Genomic DNA, 17577 nt, shown 5'->3' with positions numbered 1-17577 from the left:
AGAATAGAGAAATATGATCAGATTAGCTTTATATCTACAAAAGAGTATTCTAATTGCAGTGGAAAAGGATTCAAGTGAACCAATGGGATTGAGGAAAAGATCTGTAATAGAAGAGTCCTTCTGATAATCCAAGTGACAGATACTGGAGACCTAGAATAAGACTGTGTCAGTGAGGACAGAGAGTTGTTGAGAGGTTCATTATGGGAAATAGAATGGACAGGACTTGGAAATTAGATGGAAGAAGGGAGGAGAAAGGAAGAATCAAGTGTGGCACTTTACTGTCTGGTTGTGTAATTGCTTGGATATTGGTGCCATTCAATAGAAGGAACAGAAGAAATTAGGAATTGGTGACTTTAGGTTTATGTATGTTGGAACGGAAGTATTGGTTGGTTATTCAAATAAAGATATCCATTATAGTTCGTTAGTAGATGTAGTGGTAGGTGCTGTAACATAAAAACTAGTGAGCATGTAATAATTTTAAAGCAGTAGAGTTTTGTTTTTTTTTCCCAGTCATGTGAAGTTCAAAAGGATGTTCCTCATTGATAAACAGTTTTTCTCCAAGCAGTGTTTCAGAGGTCCCATCTCCTTCCTTCTTGGAGTTCTGCCTTTTTCAACATGTGGTTTCCAGGGTTGTTGTGCTCAGCTGCACGAAGCCATTGGAAAGGAATTGAGTATTGAAAAGGCACATCCATTTCATAACCAACCTCAGTGTGAACATGACCTATATCAGTTTTGTTCACATTCTGTTAGTGGTAACTAATCACATGACTTCACCTATAATATAAGATGATTTTAGAAATAAGATCCCTAGCTGGGTAACTTCTCAGAAACTACTTGATAAAATAGAAGGGAGAACACAGTTCTTTGTTAGACAGTTAGCTGTATCTACCATGGATTTGTGAAGCATTAACTTATAAATGATAAGTGAAAGTGTAAGAATGAATGAGGTGACCTAGGAAATCTTAAATAATGAGAAGGAAAGGTTGTTGAGGATAAAATCCTGGGGAATGCTGGCTTAAAGAAGGAAGGAGTAGGTGAAGAGAAGCACATAAGAGGATTAAGGAAAAAACCTAGTGTGTAATCATTGGGAACTGTGGGAAAAGTTCAAAGTGTAATTTAGTCAGCATCAAATATATAATAAGGTAATATAAGAGTATGGACTGCATTAATCAGTAGGAAGGCTTTTGGTGGCCTATGTGAGCAGTTTCAGTGGAGAGAATAGAAGCCAGAGTTGAGGAGGGACTCAGAGGTCATTCTTTCTTCCAAGATTTAAGCAGTGGTTCTTTTTGGTCTCAGGACCTTTTACGCATTTAGAAATTACTGAGGAACACAGAGAGCTTTTGTTTATGTGGGTTACCTTTATTGATATATGATGTATTAAAAATTAAAACTATTTTAAAATTTATTAAGTCATTAAAAAAACAACTTTTTTCATGTTAATATAAATACATGTTATGAAATGACTATTTTCCATGAAAATTTATGAGGAGAGTGGCATTGTTTTACATTTTTGCAAAACTCCTTCATTTCTGGCTTAATAGAATACAACTTAATCCTTATATCTGCTTCTGCATTCATTCTCTCGTACTATGTTGTTTTGGTTGACGTGTATTAAGAAAATACAGTTTTTAGGGGGCGCCTGGGTGGCTCAGTCATTAGGCGTCTGCCTTCGGCTCAGGTCATGATCCCAGGGTCCTGGGATCGAGCCCCACACCGGGCTCTCTGCTCTGCGGGAAGCCTCCCTCTCCCTCTCCCTCTCCCACTCCCCCACCCCCTGCTTGTGTTCCCTCTCTCGCTGTGTCTCTCTCTGTCAAATAAATAAAATCTTTAAAAAAGAAAAAAAGAAAATACAGTTTTATACAGACCCCTGAAAGGGTTGCAAGGACCCTAAGGAGTCTTTAGACCACATTTTAAGAACTATTGAACTATATAAGATTAGATATATGGAGAGAATAGTTTTGACTGTGCTTTTTTAAATAACTTTTTTGTTTTATTTTTTTTGAGAAGGGGGGGCAGGGAGAGAGACAATCTTAGGAGGCTCCAAGCTCAGCATTGGAGCCTGATGCGGGGCTCGATCTCACAACCCTGAGATCATGACCTGAGCCGAAATCAGGAGTCGGAGGCTTAACTGAGCCACCCAGGCACCACTAGTTTTGACTGTGTTTAAATGTTGATGGAATAGGAGGTTATAAGGAGGGTAAGGGTAGAGAGAGAAGTGGTAAAGTGAGATTTTTGAAGGCCCTAGCTGACATAGAATTAGCTTTGGAAGGGAGAGAGGAGTGGGTTCCTAACTCTAGCAGGAAGGAGACAGTTGGGCCAGAATTTGATTAAGTTTGGAGACAAGGTGGTAGGAAACAGGAGAGTTCCTATCTAGTAAATTTTGTTTGTGTGCACACATGCATATGAGGGAGACAGTCATATCCTGAAAGTAAGGAAGGAGGTAGATAGGGAAGGAGTTTAAAGAGAGAGATAAGTTTTGAAGTAGCTAGAGAGAATTGAAGAAAGAGCTGAACAGTTGAAACACAGAAAGATTGCTGCAAATGCACTATAATTTTAGAAATTCTTGTTGTAGAAAAATATCCATTAGCAATTTGAAAAATACATTTGTCACTTGATAAAACAGAAAGCCCCTATTCTATCCTGGGTAACCTCCTAGGTGGCTCTTCAGGCCATCTTGATTAAGCATAGCAGGCAACCCAGCTGCTTGCTTCCAGGCTATAATGTTGCCCCTTTGAGTCTTCAGACTCTGTGTTTGGTCCAGTGTGGCAGCCATATTTTCTGGACAGCTGGGAGTCTGGCCTTGATAGGTTGCGTTAGTGTTCCTGCTTCCATTGTGGCTGACTTTTGGTTTAGGAACTTTGCTTTCTTCCAAAGTTAGTTACTTTGTAACTTCACCAGGTTAGAAAAAACAAGTTTGATACCTCTTTGTCAGTAGATCCCTTTTCTGCTCTTTGTTATATGTTGTGTTCTCTTTTCTCAGCCAAGCACTTAGGTGGTTTTTCTCTTTACTGCAGGGGCAGGAGAATGCTGTAATCTTAAAACTGACTTTTGGGGGGGCGCCTGGGTGGCTCAGTTGGTTAAGCGACTGCCTTCGGCTCAGGTCATGATCCTGGAGTCCCGGGATCGAGTCCCGCATCAGGCTACCTGCTCAGCAGGGAGTCTGCTTCTCCCTCTCCTGCTCCCCCCTCTTGTGCTCTTTCTCTCTCTCACTCTCTCTCTCAAATAAATAAATAAAATCTTTAAAAACAAAAGCAAAAAAAAAAAACAACTGACTTTTTGGGGTAGCTGGGTGGTTCAGTCAGTTAAGTGTCTGCCTTCAACTCAGGTCATGGTCCCATGGTCCTGCGATCGAGCCCCACTGTGGGCTCCATGCTCAGCCGGGAGTCTGCTTTTCTCTCTTCCTTTGCCCCCCATGCCCAGCTCATGCTTTCTCTCTCATTTTCTCTCTCTCTCGTGCTCTCTCGTGCACGGGCTCTCTCAAATAAATAAATAAAATCTTAAAAAATAAACAAACAAACCTAACTTTTTAAAAGATAAATTTATTTGGCAAATGTCAAATTATTTAGATAACATTACTGTGCTTTTTTGAATCTTTAAAAGCATTGTTTTAGGTTAGAAAGGATTGAACATTTGAAATAACTTTTACCTTGTATTGTGGAAGGTTATTATTATATACAGATTTATTAGTAAGTAGGCACGAAATTGTTGTTTGACATAAGCTATGACCAGAGAGAAACCATCCTGTTTTAAAGAAGGGAAGCCAGTTTGAATTATTCTTACTCAGTTTAAAAGCTTCTATCCATATCTCTTGGTCTGCATTTGTGCTGCCTAAGCTCACCCTTTATTCCTGACGCTTTGTGGCTTCTCTAACAGCCCTCTTTCATATATATTTTACGTTTTTGCCATGTAGGTCTTTCACAGTTCTGCAGCCCCAGGCGGGCATTCTCTGAACAGGGTCCGCTCCGCCTGATCAGGAGCGCCTCTTTCTTTGCAGGTTTGCAATGTGCTGTGTGGGTAGACTAGTTGGTGTGCTCCAGTGGCTAGAATCTGTAGTTAAGCTGTGGAAACAAGAGAGCAGATAAATGCATTTGGGGAGGGTGTGGTTAAGAAAACATTGTTTAGCAAGTGTAATAACTTAATTCCTTTCTACTGAGTATGTTCTTAAAACTTTCCAGAAATTTTCAGTTATCAGTAGAATTGACATTTTCATGAAATTTCAGTTTGTTATTTCTTATCTCATTATAAAATAATGATTTTAACTTTAGAATCCTAAACCAAATTTTAGTATGAACATTATTTCTTATAATACCAGCTAGAATTTCTCATGTGACACTCTCTTGTTTCCATGGCTGAGTAATTTTGTGTACTCATAGTTCACCAATTGCAGAAAATGTCCTCTGTTATTATTTTAAAATTTCTGATCTGTGTTATTCCATAAGAACGATTTCTCTTAGAGCTAAGATTTAGATGAACAAGCACCACTATATTGACCTCTAAAAGGTATATGTGAGTGTATTTATGTCATTAAATTGATGATTATAGAGTGTGTTTATGCCTTGTATCCAGGGAGTTGTATCTAACTTTTTGTTTTAATTAATATTTACTTTCCTTACAAATATGAGATAGGAACAATACATATTTATTACAGAAAATTTGAAAAATATGAAAAATGGGCAAAAAATTATATTCTAGCTGAATGAACCTTTCTAAAAAAACACATAATTTAATTTGGATCATACTATTCAAACAATTTTCTTAAAATTTTTATTTTGAGGAATTTTTAAAGATACATTAATATTGGCAGAATAGTAAAGTGAAACATCATATACCCATTATTTGCCTGCAGGAATCATTCTTATTGTTCAGTAGCATGCTTTTTAGTCATTTAGTAGCATATTGTGAGTATCTTCCTTTTAGTCATCCCTTGCTTCTTTAGATATTATATCATATTTTCATATTATATGTCAATCTTCACCTAGATCTCAAAGCTTGTTCAACTGAGTAATAGCTCTTGGTGTTGGGTTTGTGCCATGCTATTGAAAAAAATAAAGGAATGCAGTGAGATGAGCATGATTTCATTTGCTATATAAAAGAAGCAACGTCACGCTGAATAGCATTATATGCTTTAACTGACAGTTTTGTCTTAATTCACAGTTCACAGCAACCCAATGGACATGCCTGGAAGAGAGCTGAATGAAGACCGAGACAGTGGCATAGCACGCTCTGGTAATGCCAGGTTCATGTGTTAATCTAGTTTTCTTATGAGATCACTGTTAGCCAACAATGATTTTTATTTTTTCCTTTATCATCCAATTTCGTGTACACAGTTTGTTAGTATTGATATTAGCCTTAGAAGAGAATTGTAATGACGGAGAAATATGTAAAATTTAAAATTTTCATGTTTAGTGTTACATGTGCCTGGTGGAGTATGGCCTAGATGAATGGACATTGGCTTAGACTTAGCCAGTATAAGAAAAAAATGTTGCTCAAGAGATGGCTTAAATGGCATAGTAGAAAAAACACATTTGCTTATATCTGCTTGCTCTTAACTGGAGTTTTAAGTTGTCAGACTGTCTCTTGCCCAGAAAAGCTTAGGCATTTTGAACCAATGCTATATATATATTGCTTTCAAATATGGACTCCAAAATATGGACTAACCTTTATTGAAACATGCAGGAGATTAAAAGAAAAAAAAAAAAAGTAAACCTCACATTCTACCTTTAAGGAGCCCAGAGTTTACAGAGAGAACAGTCAGGAAAATTGTCCTTCATTGTGTGTTGTGTTCTGATAGACCTGTGCAGAGAGGTTTAGGGAAAGGAAACCTAACTTAGCCTTGGCCAGGGGCAGGGCGCCAGTAATGCTTTACAGAAGGATAATACTTGAGTTGTGTTTTGAGAATTAAGTAGGAGTTATCCAGGCAAAGGCATGGAAGAAGGGCTTTCCAGTTAAAAGGAAAAGTGTTTGTCAGGGCCCAGAGATAGCGTAAAAGAAAGGAGTATCTTAGGCTTGCATTATTGTTAGGTATGAGAAACTTTTATCCACTGTGTTTTATCCATATGAACTGTCACATTATATGGCTCTGCTGTCTAAATTGTTTATAATTCAGTTTTGAGTATAGATGGGAAGTCCAAATTTACCAGAATTGTAATCCCTAGGTATGCATTAGAATAACAAGAGGTTTAAAAAAAAGTTTCACATGCCTAAACTGTACTCCAAGACTATCATGTAGCCTAGAGAAAGGCTTATGCAACTGTATTTGAAAAACAAAACAAAATGAAAAACTCAATACCTCATTCTGATGGATAGCTAGAGTTGAGAACTACTTCTCTAATATGAAAAATCTTGATCTTTCAAATAATCTCACCCTTTTCTAATTGACTTTTTTATTTTTGTTCTTAGGAACTAATCTAGTGTATATTTCTTCTAATACTCATTGCTTCTATGTAATCTAGAGATTTAGTTTTCTCTTCTTTGATAGGAATTTAGTTCTTATTATTTTATCCAAGATTTTAGAGGTGATAAATTAATATCTGTACTTCATTTTCTTTAGCTATAAATTGAAGGGCCTGGCTGGATAGATCTGTAAATCTTTTTCAAGCCATAAATTCACATACACCTTTTAAATTAATTGTGTATCTTCTTCTTTTTCCAGTAGGGTTATTTTTAATACCAGAATTTGGTAACACATAGTTTTTTCCAAATTTAGATTAGCATTTGATTTTTCACTGAAGCCATACCCAGGTTAGTTATACATATCCAGTCTTAGACTACAGAGTTTTACAATACTTACTTATAATACTGATAAAAATGTGGTCTTTTCAAGGAAATGGTTTAGAATTAATTCATTGACTATCCAGATAGTTGTATGGCACATAAAGCTCTAACCTTTATCATTGGATTTGTTAGCGAGAATTGAAATGAACAGATCTTCATAATGACAGGCTTTTAGTTTTCACTCCTGATGTCCAAAAGTAATATATCATCTGATGTGCTTCCCTGTTTTTGATTACCTCAGAAATTTTCAGTATGTGGTGTAATTATGAAGATGGGAATTTAAAATATTGCCAAACAAAAGCAAGCCCTTAATGTCTTTTCCTCTCTAGATCCAACATAGAGAAGGAGAGGATTCCTAGTCTAAGGAAAAACAAAGGGTTGTAGCTTTTGACACTCCAGGCAAGAAAAAGAGTTTCTGGAGAGAGGGGGTTTTGGGAAGAGAATAATCCTCACAATTAGGGGATTGCAGCAATTATAACCATAATGGGTTCTATTGGAATGTCTTTCACCCCTTAGAATGCTTCAGAGAGTAATCTATAAGATTTTCTCTTTTTGGATCTTAGTAGGTATAGTCATGACTGTTACGGAAAGGGGTTAAACATTCAGAGGCTTGACTACCTGTGCAGAAACAATTCATGAGTACAGTTGACCCTTGAGTAATGCAGGGGTGAGGGGCGCAAACCTCTCCTCCGCCTGTGCAGTAAAAAAGTCTGTATATAACTTTTGACTTGCTAAAAACTCAACTGCTAATAGCCTACTGTTGACTGGAAGCCTTACTGATAACATGAACAGTCAATTAACATATATTTTATGTTATATGTATTGTATACTGTATTTTTACAATAATATAAGGTAGAGAAAAACGTGGTTAAGAAAATAAAAAAGAAGAGAAAATACATTTACAATACTACACTGTATTTATTGAAAAAAAAAAATGTGTAAGTGGACCTGCACATTTCAAATCCATGTTCAAGGGTTAATGGGACTTTTATTTTACTTTTATTCTTTTTATTGAAGTATAGTTGTAAGTATAGTTTAACACCCAATGTTACATCTGTTTTAGATGTACAGCATAGTGATTTGACAACTCTACTCATTATGCTGTGCTTACCACGGTATAACTCCCATCTACCACCATACAACAGTTACAGTACCACTGACTCTTCCCTCAGCTGTCCTTTTTATCCCTGTGACTTACTCATTCCATAAGTGGAAGCTTGTATCTCCCACTCCCCCTTACCCATTTTGCCCTTCCCATCCAACCCCCTTCTCTCTGGCAACCATCAGTTTGTTCTGTGTTAATGGGTCTCTTTCTGCTTTTTGTTTGTTTTGTTTTTTAGATTCCACATATAAGTGAAATTATATGGTATTTGTCTTTCTCTGTCTGACTTACTGCACTTAGCATCATACCCTCTGGGTTTGTCTGTGTTGTTTCAAATGGCAAAATCTCATTCTATTTTATGATTGGCTAATATTGTATACATCTTCTTTATTTCTTCATCTATCAGTGGACACTTGGATTGCTTCCATATCTTGGCAATTGTAAATAATGCTGCAGTAAACTTAGGAGTGCATATATCTTTTTAGATTAGTGTTTTTGTTTTCTTTGGGTAAACACCCAGTAGTGGAATTACTGAATCATATGGTATTTCGCTTTTTAGTTTTTTGAGGAACCTCCATACTGTTTTCCATAGTGGCTGTACCAGTTTGCATTTCCACCAACAGTGCATGAGGGTCCTTTCTCTTCATATCCTTGTCAACACTTGTTATTTCTTGTTTATTTGATTCTAGCCATTGTGACAGGGATAAGATGATGTGCTTTTAAATAACATCTTCAAATGACATTCAAACACTAATTTTCTTTTTTTTTTTTTTAAGATTTTATTTATTTGTTTGAGACAGAGAGAATGAGAGAGATAGAGCACATGAGAGGGGGTAGGGTCAGAGGGAGAAGCAGGCTCCCCGCCGAGCAGGGAGCCCGATGCGGGACTCGATCCAGGGACTCCAGGATCATGACCTGAGCCGAAAGCAGTCGCTTAACCAACTGAGCCACCCAGGCGCCCTAAACACTAATTTTCAAATACAGCTTTTGTTCTTAAAATCTAGCTGCTTCATTAAAATGAATCACAGCAATCCAGCAATTGTACTATAAAAATATTAATTCAGAGAATTAATGCACATTTATACAGTTTACAATGCATGTTTATAGCAGCATTATCTACAGTAGCCAAGTTATGGAAACAGATGATGGAGTATCCATCAACTGATGAGTAGAATAAAGAAGATTTGGTTAATTTATACAGTGGAATATTACTAAGCCATAAAAAAGAATAAACTCTTCCATTTACAACAATATAGATGGAGCTACAGAGTATTGAGCTAAGTGAAAAAAGTCAGTGAGAGAAAGACAAATACATTTGCTTTCATTCATATGTGGAATCTAAGAAACAAATGAGCAAGGGGGAAAAATGAGAGAGAAGCAAAACAAGAAACAGACTCTTAACTACAGAGAACTGATGGTTACCAGAAGGGAGGTGGGTGGGGGGATGGGTTAAATAGGGGGTGGGAATTAAGGCATGCACTTGTTGTGATGAGCAAGGTATGTTGTGTGGAACTGCTGAATCACTATATTGTACACCTGAAACTAATATTATACTCTGTTAACTAACTAGAATTTAAATTTTAAAAACCTGAATCACATCATACTTCTTTTAATTTAAGGACTAAGTGTTCAGCTAAGCTAGGGGACAGTCTCATGGCCAAAGAGATAATGCTTGTTTTAAATTAGCCCTTTCTTCTGAAGTAGGGGTGGGAGTAATAATATAAAAAGGGGAATGTCTCAGAGTCTCTTGCCAATGCACTATTAGTATATGATTTTTCTCCTCTGGGACTTCAACAATGACGTTATTTTTTTAAATGGAAAGTTTAGAAGCTCATGAAGCAAAATGAAAAATTTGAGTCACTACTGTTAAATTTGTTAAAAAGAAATTTATCTTGGGGCCTCTGGGTGGCTCAGTTGGTTAAGCTTCTGCCTTCGGCTCAGGTCACGATCCCAGGGTTCTGAGATTGAGCCCCATGTCATGCTTCCTGCTCAGCGGAAAGCCTGCTTCCTCCTATCTCTTTTTCCCTCTCCCTGCTTGTACTCTCTCTTGCTATCTCTCTCTCTCAAATAAATAAAATCTTAAAAAAAAGATTAGTTATTATTGACGTATTTTTAAATGCTTACGTTATACTTGTTTTTATTTTGACTTGTCAGCATCTCTCAGCAGCTTGCTTATTACACCATTTCCCTCTCCAAACTCCTCACTTACCCGAAGTTGTGCCAGCAGTTACCAGCGACGTTGGCGACGCAGCCAAACAACAAGTTTGGAGAATGGGGTATTTCCTAGATGGTAAGTTGGAACCTTTACTTTATAATAAAATTGAATAGGTCCTTATTTTTTTTTTAAGATTTTATTTATTTGAGAGAAAGAATGAGAAAGAGAGAGAGAGAGAGCATGGGGGGGAGTGTCAGAGGGAGAAGCAGACTCCCCGCTGAGCAGGGAGCCCAACTTGGGACTCGATCCTGGGACTCCAGTATTATGACCTGAGCTGAAGGCAGTCACCCAACCGAGCCACCCAGGTGCCCTGAATAGTTCCTTAAACACAATTCTGAATGGTTTTTTTTTTTTTAGAGCCTGGGCTTATATTTTGTGTATTTTAAGTCTTGAAACTTTTTAAATGTATTACATTTTAAAAATTATTGGTAGTTTTAACCGGTATGAGTGTATAGTTCAGTGACCTTATAAGTAACTTCACACTGTTGTGCAACCATCGTCGCTGTGCATGTCCAGAACTTTTTTATTTCCCCAGACTGAAGCTGTATGCATTAAACAGTAACTCCCCATTCCTCCCCACCCTTGGCTCCTGGCATCTACCATTCAAAAAATTATTTTTTGTCTCTCTGAATTTGAGAAATACTTTAGAAACCTCATATAAGTAGAATCATACAATATTTGTCCTTTTATGTGTAGCTTATTTCACTTAGCATGTCTTCAAGGTTCATCCATGTTGTTGCATGTATCAGGATTTTATCCCTTTTTAGGGCTGATTAATATTCCATTGTATGTATGTATCACATTTTATTTATCCACTTATCTGTTGATGGACATTTGGTTTGCTTCCACCTAGCTTTGCACAGTGACAGCAGAGTAGCCAATGGAGCTTATCCAAGGTGCGATTATTGCTAATTGGATTGCTTCCATCTTTTGGCTTTTGCAAATAATGCTGATATGAACATGGGTATACAAATACCCTCTTTGAGTCCCTCCTTTCATTCTTTTTGGGTATATACCCAGAAGTGGAATTGCTGGGTGATAGGGTAATTCTATGGTTAAATTTTTGAAGAAATTCCATACTGTTTTCTACAGTGGCTGTTCCATTTTTACATTCTTACCACAAATGCACAAGAATTCTAATTTCCCCACATTCTTTCCAATAGTCATTTTTTGTTTTTTGGATAATAGCCATCCTAGTGGGTGTGAAGTGGTATCTCGTTGTGGTTTTGATTTGCATTTCACTAATGGCTAGTGATATTGAGTATTTTTTGTGTGTGTGCTTTTTGGCCATGTGTCTGTCTTTTGGAGAAATGTCTGTACAAGTGTTGTGCCCATTTTTTATTTAGGTTGTTTGTTTTTTTTGTTGTTGAGGTATAGGAGTTCCTTATATATTCTAGATACTAATCCTTTATCAGACATATGCTTGGCAGTATTTTTTCCCATTCCATGGGTAGTCTGTTTATTCTGTTGACAGTGTCCTTTGATACACAGCGGTTTTTAATTTTATGTAGTCCAGTTTATCTCTTTTTTTCTTTTGGTATCTGTACTTTTGGGTGTCATATCCAGGAAGTCGTTGCCAAATTCAGTATCATAAAACTTTTACCCTATTTTTTTCTTTTTTTAAGATTTTATTTATTTATTAGAGAGCGAGCGAGAGAGAAACAGCATGAGAGGGGGAAGGGTCAGAGGGAGAAGCGGACTCCCCGCCGAGCCGGGAGCCCAACTTGGGACTCGATCCCGGGACTCCAGGATCATGACCTGAGCCGAAGGCAGTCGCTCAACCGACTGAGCCACCCAGGCGCCCCTACCCTATTTTTTTCTAAAAGTTTTATAGTTTTAACTCTTCTGTTTAGGTGTTTGATTAATGTACTGCATGTTTTGATATTTCAGTTTTTCATGTTTGTAATTATGCAAGTTTAATCATTCTTGAAAGATCTTTTTTTAAGTGTATGTTAAGCAACTATAGATAATGCAGCTTCTTGTTTCCCCTTTTACTTATTCCCTTTAGTCCTTGATTTTTTAAATTTTATTTCTGGAATCAAAAGGAGAAACACAAGTAGATCACAGAACAGTGAATTATATCAGACTCATCTATAAACCTAAAAATTCAGGCCTTTTTAGATTGGTTATGATTTGGAGGTTATCTCCTTTTTTAGTGACTTCTAATTGAACAAAAATGTTCCCAATGTGACTGTCTGTTAAAATTTCCTATAAAAAAGTGAGCATGAAGGAATAGCCAGTAGATTTCTTAAAGAGATAACAGTTGATATGCATTTTTAGATTTACTTGATAAAACAGAAAAAGATCTTTAGTCTACATTTAATTAGCAAGGAATTATATTGTGAATTTAATTATTTTTGTATTTTTTAATTTAAAAAAACATTTATTTTTAAGGTCTATAGAAGAAAGCTTTAATCTATCAGATGAAAGCTGTGGCCCTAACCCAGGAATTGTGAGGAAAAAGAAGATTGCAATTGGGGTAATCTTTTCATTATCCAAAGATGAAGATGAAAATAACAAATTTAATGAGTTCTTTTTTTCACATTTTCCTCTCTTTGAAAGCCACATGAACAAACTAAAGAGTGCAATAGAACAGGTGAGCACAGTCATATTGTTGGTTTGTTTATGTCCTTTATTTTCCTCTGAATCTTATTTTTCTAGTTTAGTATTATGTTTATTCACTTGGCAGAAAAATTAACAGCCACAGTGCAAGTACCCTACAAAGTGCTCTGGAGATGCAAAATAGACTTCAACTCTTTTCAAGGAGCTTACTACTTAATAAATGTTATAAAGTCATTCATCTGTTCATTCAATAAATGTCTGAGGGCCTGTAATGTGGCAAGCACTAGCAACTGAAGATAATATGGGAAAAAAGCAACACTCTGGACCTCATGAGACAGCAAACAAACAAATGAATATATATGTTTTTTTAAATTTTATTATTATTATAAATTTTTTTTTTTTTTTTTTTGAGAGAGAGAGCATGCATGTACAAGCAGGGAGAAGGGCAGAGGAGGAGGGAGAGAGAGAATCTTAAGCAGGCTCCATGCCCAGTGCAGAGCCCGATGCAGGGCTCTATCTCATGACCCTGAGATCATGACCTGAGCCAAAATCAAGAGTCAGACACTTAACCAATTAAGCCATCCAGGTGCCCCAAATATATGATTTTTGATGATAATAAATGCTGTGGAGAAAAATAAAACAGGTTTATAAGGAATGCTGGATGAGTTCTTCTAATTTTTGTTGGCTGGTCATGAAGGCTCCTGATAAAATGACATTTGATCCAGAGATATGGAAGAAGTGAGGTACAATTATCTGAGGGAAGAATTTTCCAGGCAGGGCAAAGGACTGTGATGTTTGAGCAAAGTAAGGAGGCCAAAGTGGCTGGTTTAGAAGAAACTTCAGATTATGTAGGGACTTCTGGGATACCATTGTAAGAGCACTGGCATTTACCCTTAAGAAAGACAGGAAATCATTGGAGAGTTTCACGCAGAGGAATGACATTATTTATGAGGATCACTCTTATTGCTTGTGAAGAATAGATTTCTAGAGGCAAAGGTGGATGCTGTGGGAACCAATTAGGAGGCTGTTGCAGTGATCCATTGAGAGATGGTGGATACTCAAACCAATTTAGTTAGAATTGATGAGCAGTGGTTGGATTCTGGATACGTTTTAAAAATAGAGCTAATGAGACTAGTTGATGAACTGAATTGGGGTATACGAGAAAGAGAACAGTACAGGTTGGCTTGAGATTTTTCACTTGAGCAGTAAGAAGGATGGAGTTGCCAGTACTAAAATGGGACAGGTTGGGTGGAGGAAAGTCAGGTGTTTGAAATGCCTCTTGGACATCTAAGTGGTTATATGAGTCTAGAGTTTAGGGGAAAGGTCCAGGCTAGCTAGTCAACAATGTATTGATGGTATTTAAAGCCATGAAACTGAGGGATAGAAGAAAGGAGAGGAGATCCTAGGCTTGATTTGTGGAGTATTTCAGTTAAAATTTGAAGAGTTGAGAAAGAACCACAGAAGGAAGTGTGATTGGCCATTCAAGTAATAGGAAAAACAAGATAGAATACTTTTTTGAGGGGAGCCAAATGAATGGAATGTTTTAAGAAGGTAGGAGTGATTAGTTGTGTCTCATGCTGCTGATAGTGTATATAATAAATTTATATACAAGTAAGAAGATGGTGAATACAAGATAGGACGTAAGAATAAAAAAGAAAGACAAGCAAAGTTGTTCATAGGAAATGACTTCGTATTGAGAAGATGTTTCATCTGGACTGCATCTTAAAGGATATGTAGGATTTTTTAAACATAAAGCTTTGAAAATTGGATGTAGCTAAATAGCAAGAAAATTGCCACCCAAAATAACTCTGTAACATTTTGCTGAAAGCCTTCCCAGGCCTTTTCTATGTATATTGTTTTTTATAACTTCATTGGGATTGTTTTGTGTCCATATTTAATGATGTGGCCTATTTTTAAAAACTCATCATTGTAACATATACACTTCTCGTGTCATTGTAAAGTGTTCTTAAATATATTTGAGAGGATTTCCTCAAGTTAAGTAATAGTTTTTCTATTAGGTCATTTCTACTTTTTCACAATTATAGCTACACTGTAATTAACATCGTGGTGAAGTTTCCATATTATTTTTAAGAAGAGATTCCCAGGAAGTTAAAGTAATGAATCAGTGGGTATAACTAAATTCTTAATCCCATTGACAGTATGTGGAAGGGAAAGGATAGAAGAAGGGTAGTGGATGGTATGGCTGGCAGAATTAATGGGAGCCAGACCACAAAGAATCTAGAATGCTAGCCAGAAGTTTTGACTTTGTTACTAAAGCTGTCTCCAAATTGTGCTTTAGGAAGATTCATTTAGCAGTATGTTTTTTAAGAGCGTAGAATAAGAGGCTATAGAGAGGAAGACAAGACCAGTTAGAAAGGCCTAGAAAGCAGAGGATGCATTTCAGTAGCCCAGCAGTGACTGAGGCTCATCTGCCTCTAGAGAATACATTGATGTTTGTTATTCACATTAAATCCGCCAAAAGACAAATAGATCATTAGCAATACATCTTTATTTGAACAAATGAGTAAAGGCCATTTTCACTTAGGCTTTCAGAAGTTAGACCTTGGTGACATTTTCTTCAGTTGGCGGCTGTCCCTTTTTGTAAAAAATCTGATGTTGCCAAAGTGAATACACAATATTTAGCTGCGGCTGAACTGACGTTTTGAGTTACTGGGAGAATTGGTTCAAGTTTTGCATAAAACTTGAAATATTCAGGCAATATAGAACTCATTAAAGATTACTTTTTAAATGTTTTAATGCTTTGACCATTTTATAATCTGAAAGCGTACATTGCAGTACCTTACAGTTGTTTCGATATTTGTTCAACAAGTTTAACATCTCATTTCTTATTATAGCTGAAAGATAAAGCTTAATGAATGAATACCTTTATATAAATAAACAGAACTTAATTTTAAAAGTTCTATAGCTGTTAATTATCGATAGAATATAGTAAACACTGGACCATCCAAAGAAGTTTTCTTTTAGGGCCAGTTTTGACAGTATCACTTATTGTTTTGTTTTGTTTTTTTAAATGAAAATATATGGATTTTGTTTCTGGGTACCTTGGGAACTATTTTGAAGTTTGTGCTTTTGAGATCTATACTGTAATTTAAAATTTTTACTGCTGGTAAAGTTGAGAATAGTGTTCAATTCTAGCTAAAGAATATTCACTTTTTTTTTAAAAAAAAATGGGAATCTCAACAGTTTGTAAAAACAAAGTTTCACTTTTACCTTCTGAAGCTTTTGGGTGTACATGAACATGATTTCTGGTCTTAAAGTAGTCTGACCTCTGAAATATATGTTTAAATTTTTTTAAATTGATTTTTGATTACCTAAATAATGCAGAAATCCATTCTCTTTAAAATGTCTAAACAATTACATAGTTCTTTTTGACATTCATATCCTAATCGTGATCCACTTTTTGTCCACCTAAAGCAAGGCCTCTCAACCTTGGCTAAATATGTTTTTAAGAGAGCAAATATTATTAATAACTTGAGATATCTTTCAGTAGAATCCTGATGTTTTAGATTTTTAAAAATGTTTACTTAACAAGCCATTATCTGTGAAAATACTAGAGGAAGCCATGAGCTTTTGTTACTGAGGTATCGTTGTATCTTGCTCTGTAGTAAAAAAAAAAAAGTAGTTTTATGTCAACATCAGTTTTTTTGTGTGTGTGTTGATATTCTGCCATTTGACAGGTACAATAAGAGATTTAACATTTGAAAATTTTGAATTTTATTTTAATTGTTAATGATCAAAGATGCAAAAAAGAAAGCCACTATAAATGTATGTGCCTTCTTTACGTGATGGTAGAGTGTTGTGGAAATAAGTGATTTTGTCTTTCACTTTTTTTTCCTCCCATTGTTTGCCTGTGATCAGTGTAAGAATTAACTATTTGATTGCTTCCAAGGCTATGAAAATGAGCCGGAGATCAGCGGATGCCAGTCAGAGGAGTTTGGCATATAATCGAATAGTTGATGCCCTAAATGAATTCAGGTACATATTCTCCAGCTTTTCATAATTTAGAGTTGTCTAGCAGTGTACACAGGAAGATTTATTTATTTTCTTTAGCTTATTCTAATAAAATTTAATTCTTTAAATTTCTTGGTCTCATGGACCAAAGAGGGTATAATTCACTAGGCCACTGGCTTCTGTTATTAAATATCAAATGTTCTAGGGATTCAAGCACATTTGAGATTCATCAGTGGTATGGTTTTTAGTACCAAACCATTATAGAAGCAAATATGATTAGAGGAGACCCTTGTTCCCCAGAAACATGCTTTGTCCTCTCTCCTGGGTTAAGTGTACCACTTAAGGTTTATTATTACCAGTAGTTTATGTATCTCATTTTTAGGAAAACTGGCTCTGTATTTGTTCATTAACGACTCTCTGGTCCCATATTGGAACAGGGATCTTCTAGATTGTTGATTTAAATGGACTATTACATTTTGAAGTGAGAGCCTGTTTTAGCTTGTGCTATTTCAGGATTATTATGGTGAAACTTTAGGCATGTCATACACATCCAGACACTCACACACACACCAACATACACACATCTTTTGTTAATGGAGATGACTAATGAGTGGTGTATTTAGTAAATTTGACAGTAAGGGAAAACCTATGTTTGTTTTCAACTTTGCTTCTTTTTTATTTTTCATTTTTCTTATACTGTGCTAGAATAAACCACCGTGAAAATAAATCTGGTGTCTTTTTTTTTTAACTTCTCTCAGAAGCAGAGACTTCATTGCCTCAACAGTGTTCTGTATAATTTTTGAAATTGGGTTATAGAAAAGCATTAAGTGGAAATTGCATGGTAAAAATAACCTAGCCAATATGGAGTGTTTTATCATGTTTTTAACTTACTTAAATGGAAGAAGTTTACTTTATGGCTATCGTGTAATAACCATCCACTAGACGCAGTTAT

General features: G+C 36.0%; 1 protein-coding gene across 4 annotated transcripts in view; it reads left to right on the top strand.

Moving 5' to 3' along the window:
* FNIP1 (folliculin interacting protein 1) overlaps nt 1-17577 on the top strand; it is a 151507-nt gene that overhangs the window by 94517 nt on the left and 39413 nt on the right. For 3 of the 4 annotated variants that reach the window (XR_010412994.1, XM_045892141.3, XM_045892148.3), the window contains exons 7-11: nt 3911-3994; nt 5155-5226; nt 10031-10166; nt 12486-12687; nt 16564-16649. Coding sequence is in view for 3 of the 4 variants with exons in the window: in XM_045892141.3 (XP_045748097.1) it covers nt 3911-3994; nt 5155-5226; nt 10031-10166; nt 12486-12687; nt 16564-16649 (580 nt within the window). In the remaining variant the exon portion in view is untranslated. The remainder of the gene's footprint in view (nt 1-3910; nt 3995-5154; nt 5227-10030; nt 10167-12485; nt 12688-16563; nt 16650-17577) is intronic. The other variant, XM_045892155.3, reaches the window with a different exon arrangement.

This window comes from Mirounga angustirostris, unplaced genomic scaffold (genome assembly GCF_029215605.1).
Source record: "Mirounga angustirostris isolate CCGP_5_RB_7025 unplaced genomic scaffold, mMirAng1.0.hap1 SCAF_7, whole genome shotgun sequence".
In the NCBI taxonomy this organism is placed as follows: Eukaryota; Metazoa; Chordata; class Mammalia; order Carnivora; family Phocidae; genus Mirounga; species Mirounga angustirostris.
This window is presented reverse-complemented; position numbering and strand designations above follow the sequence as displayed.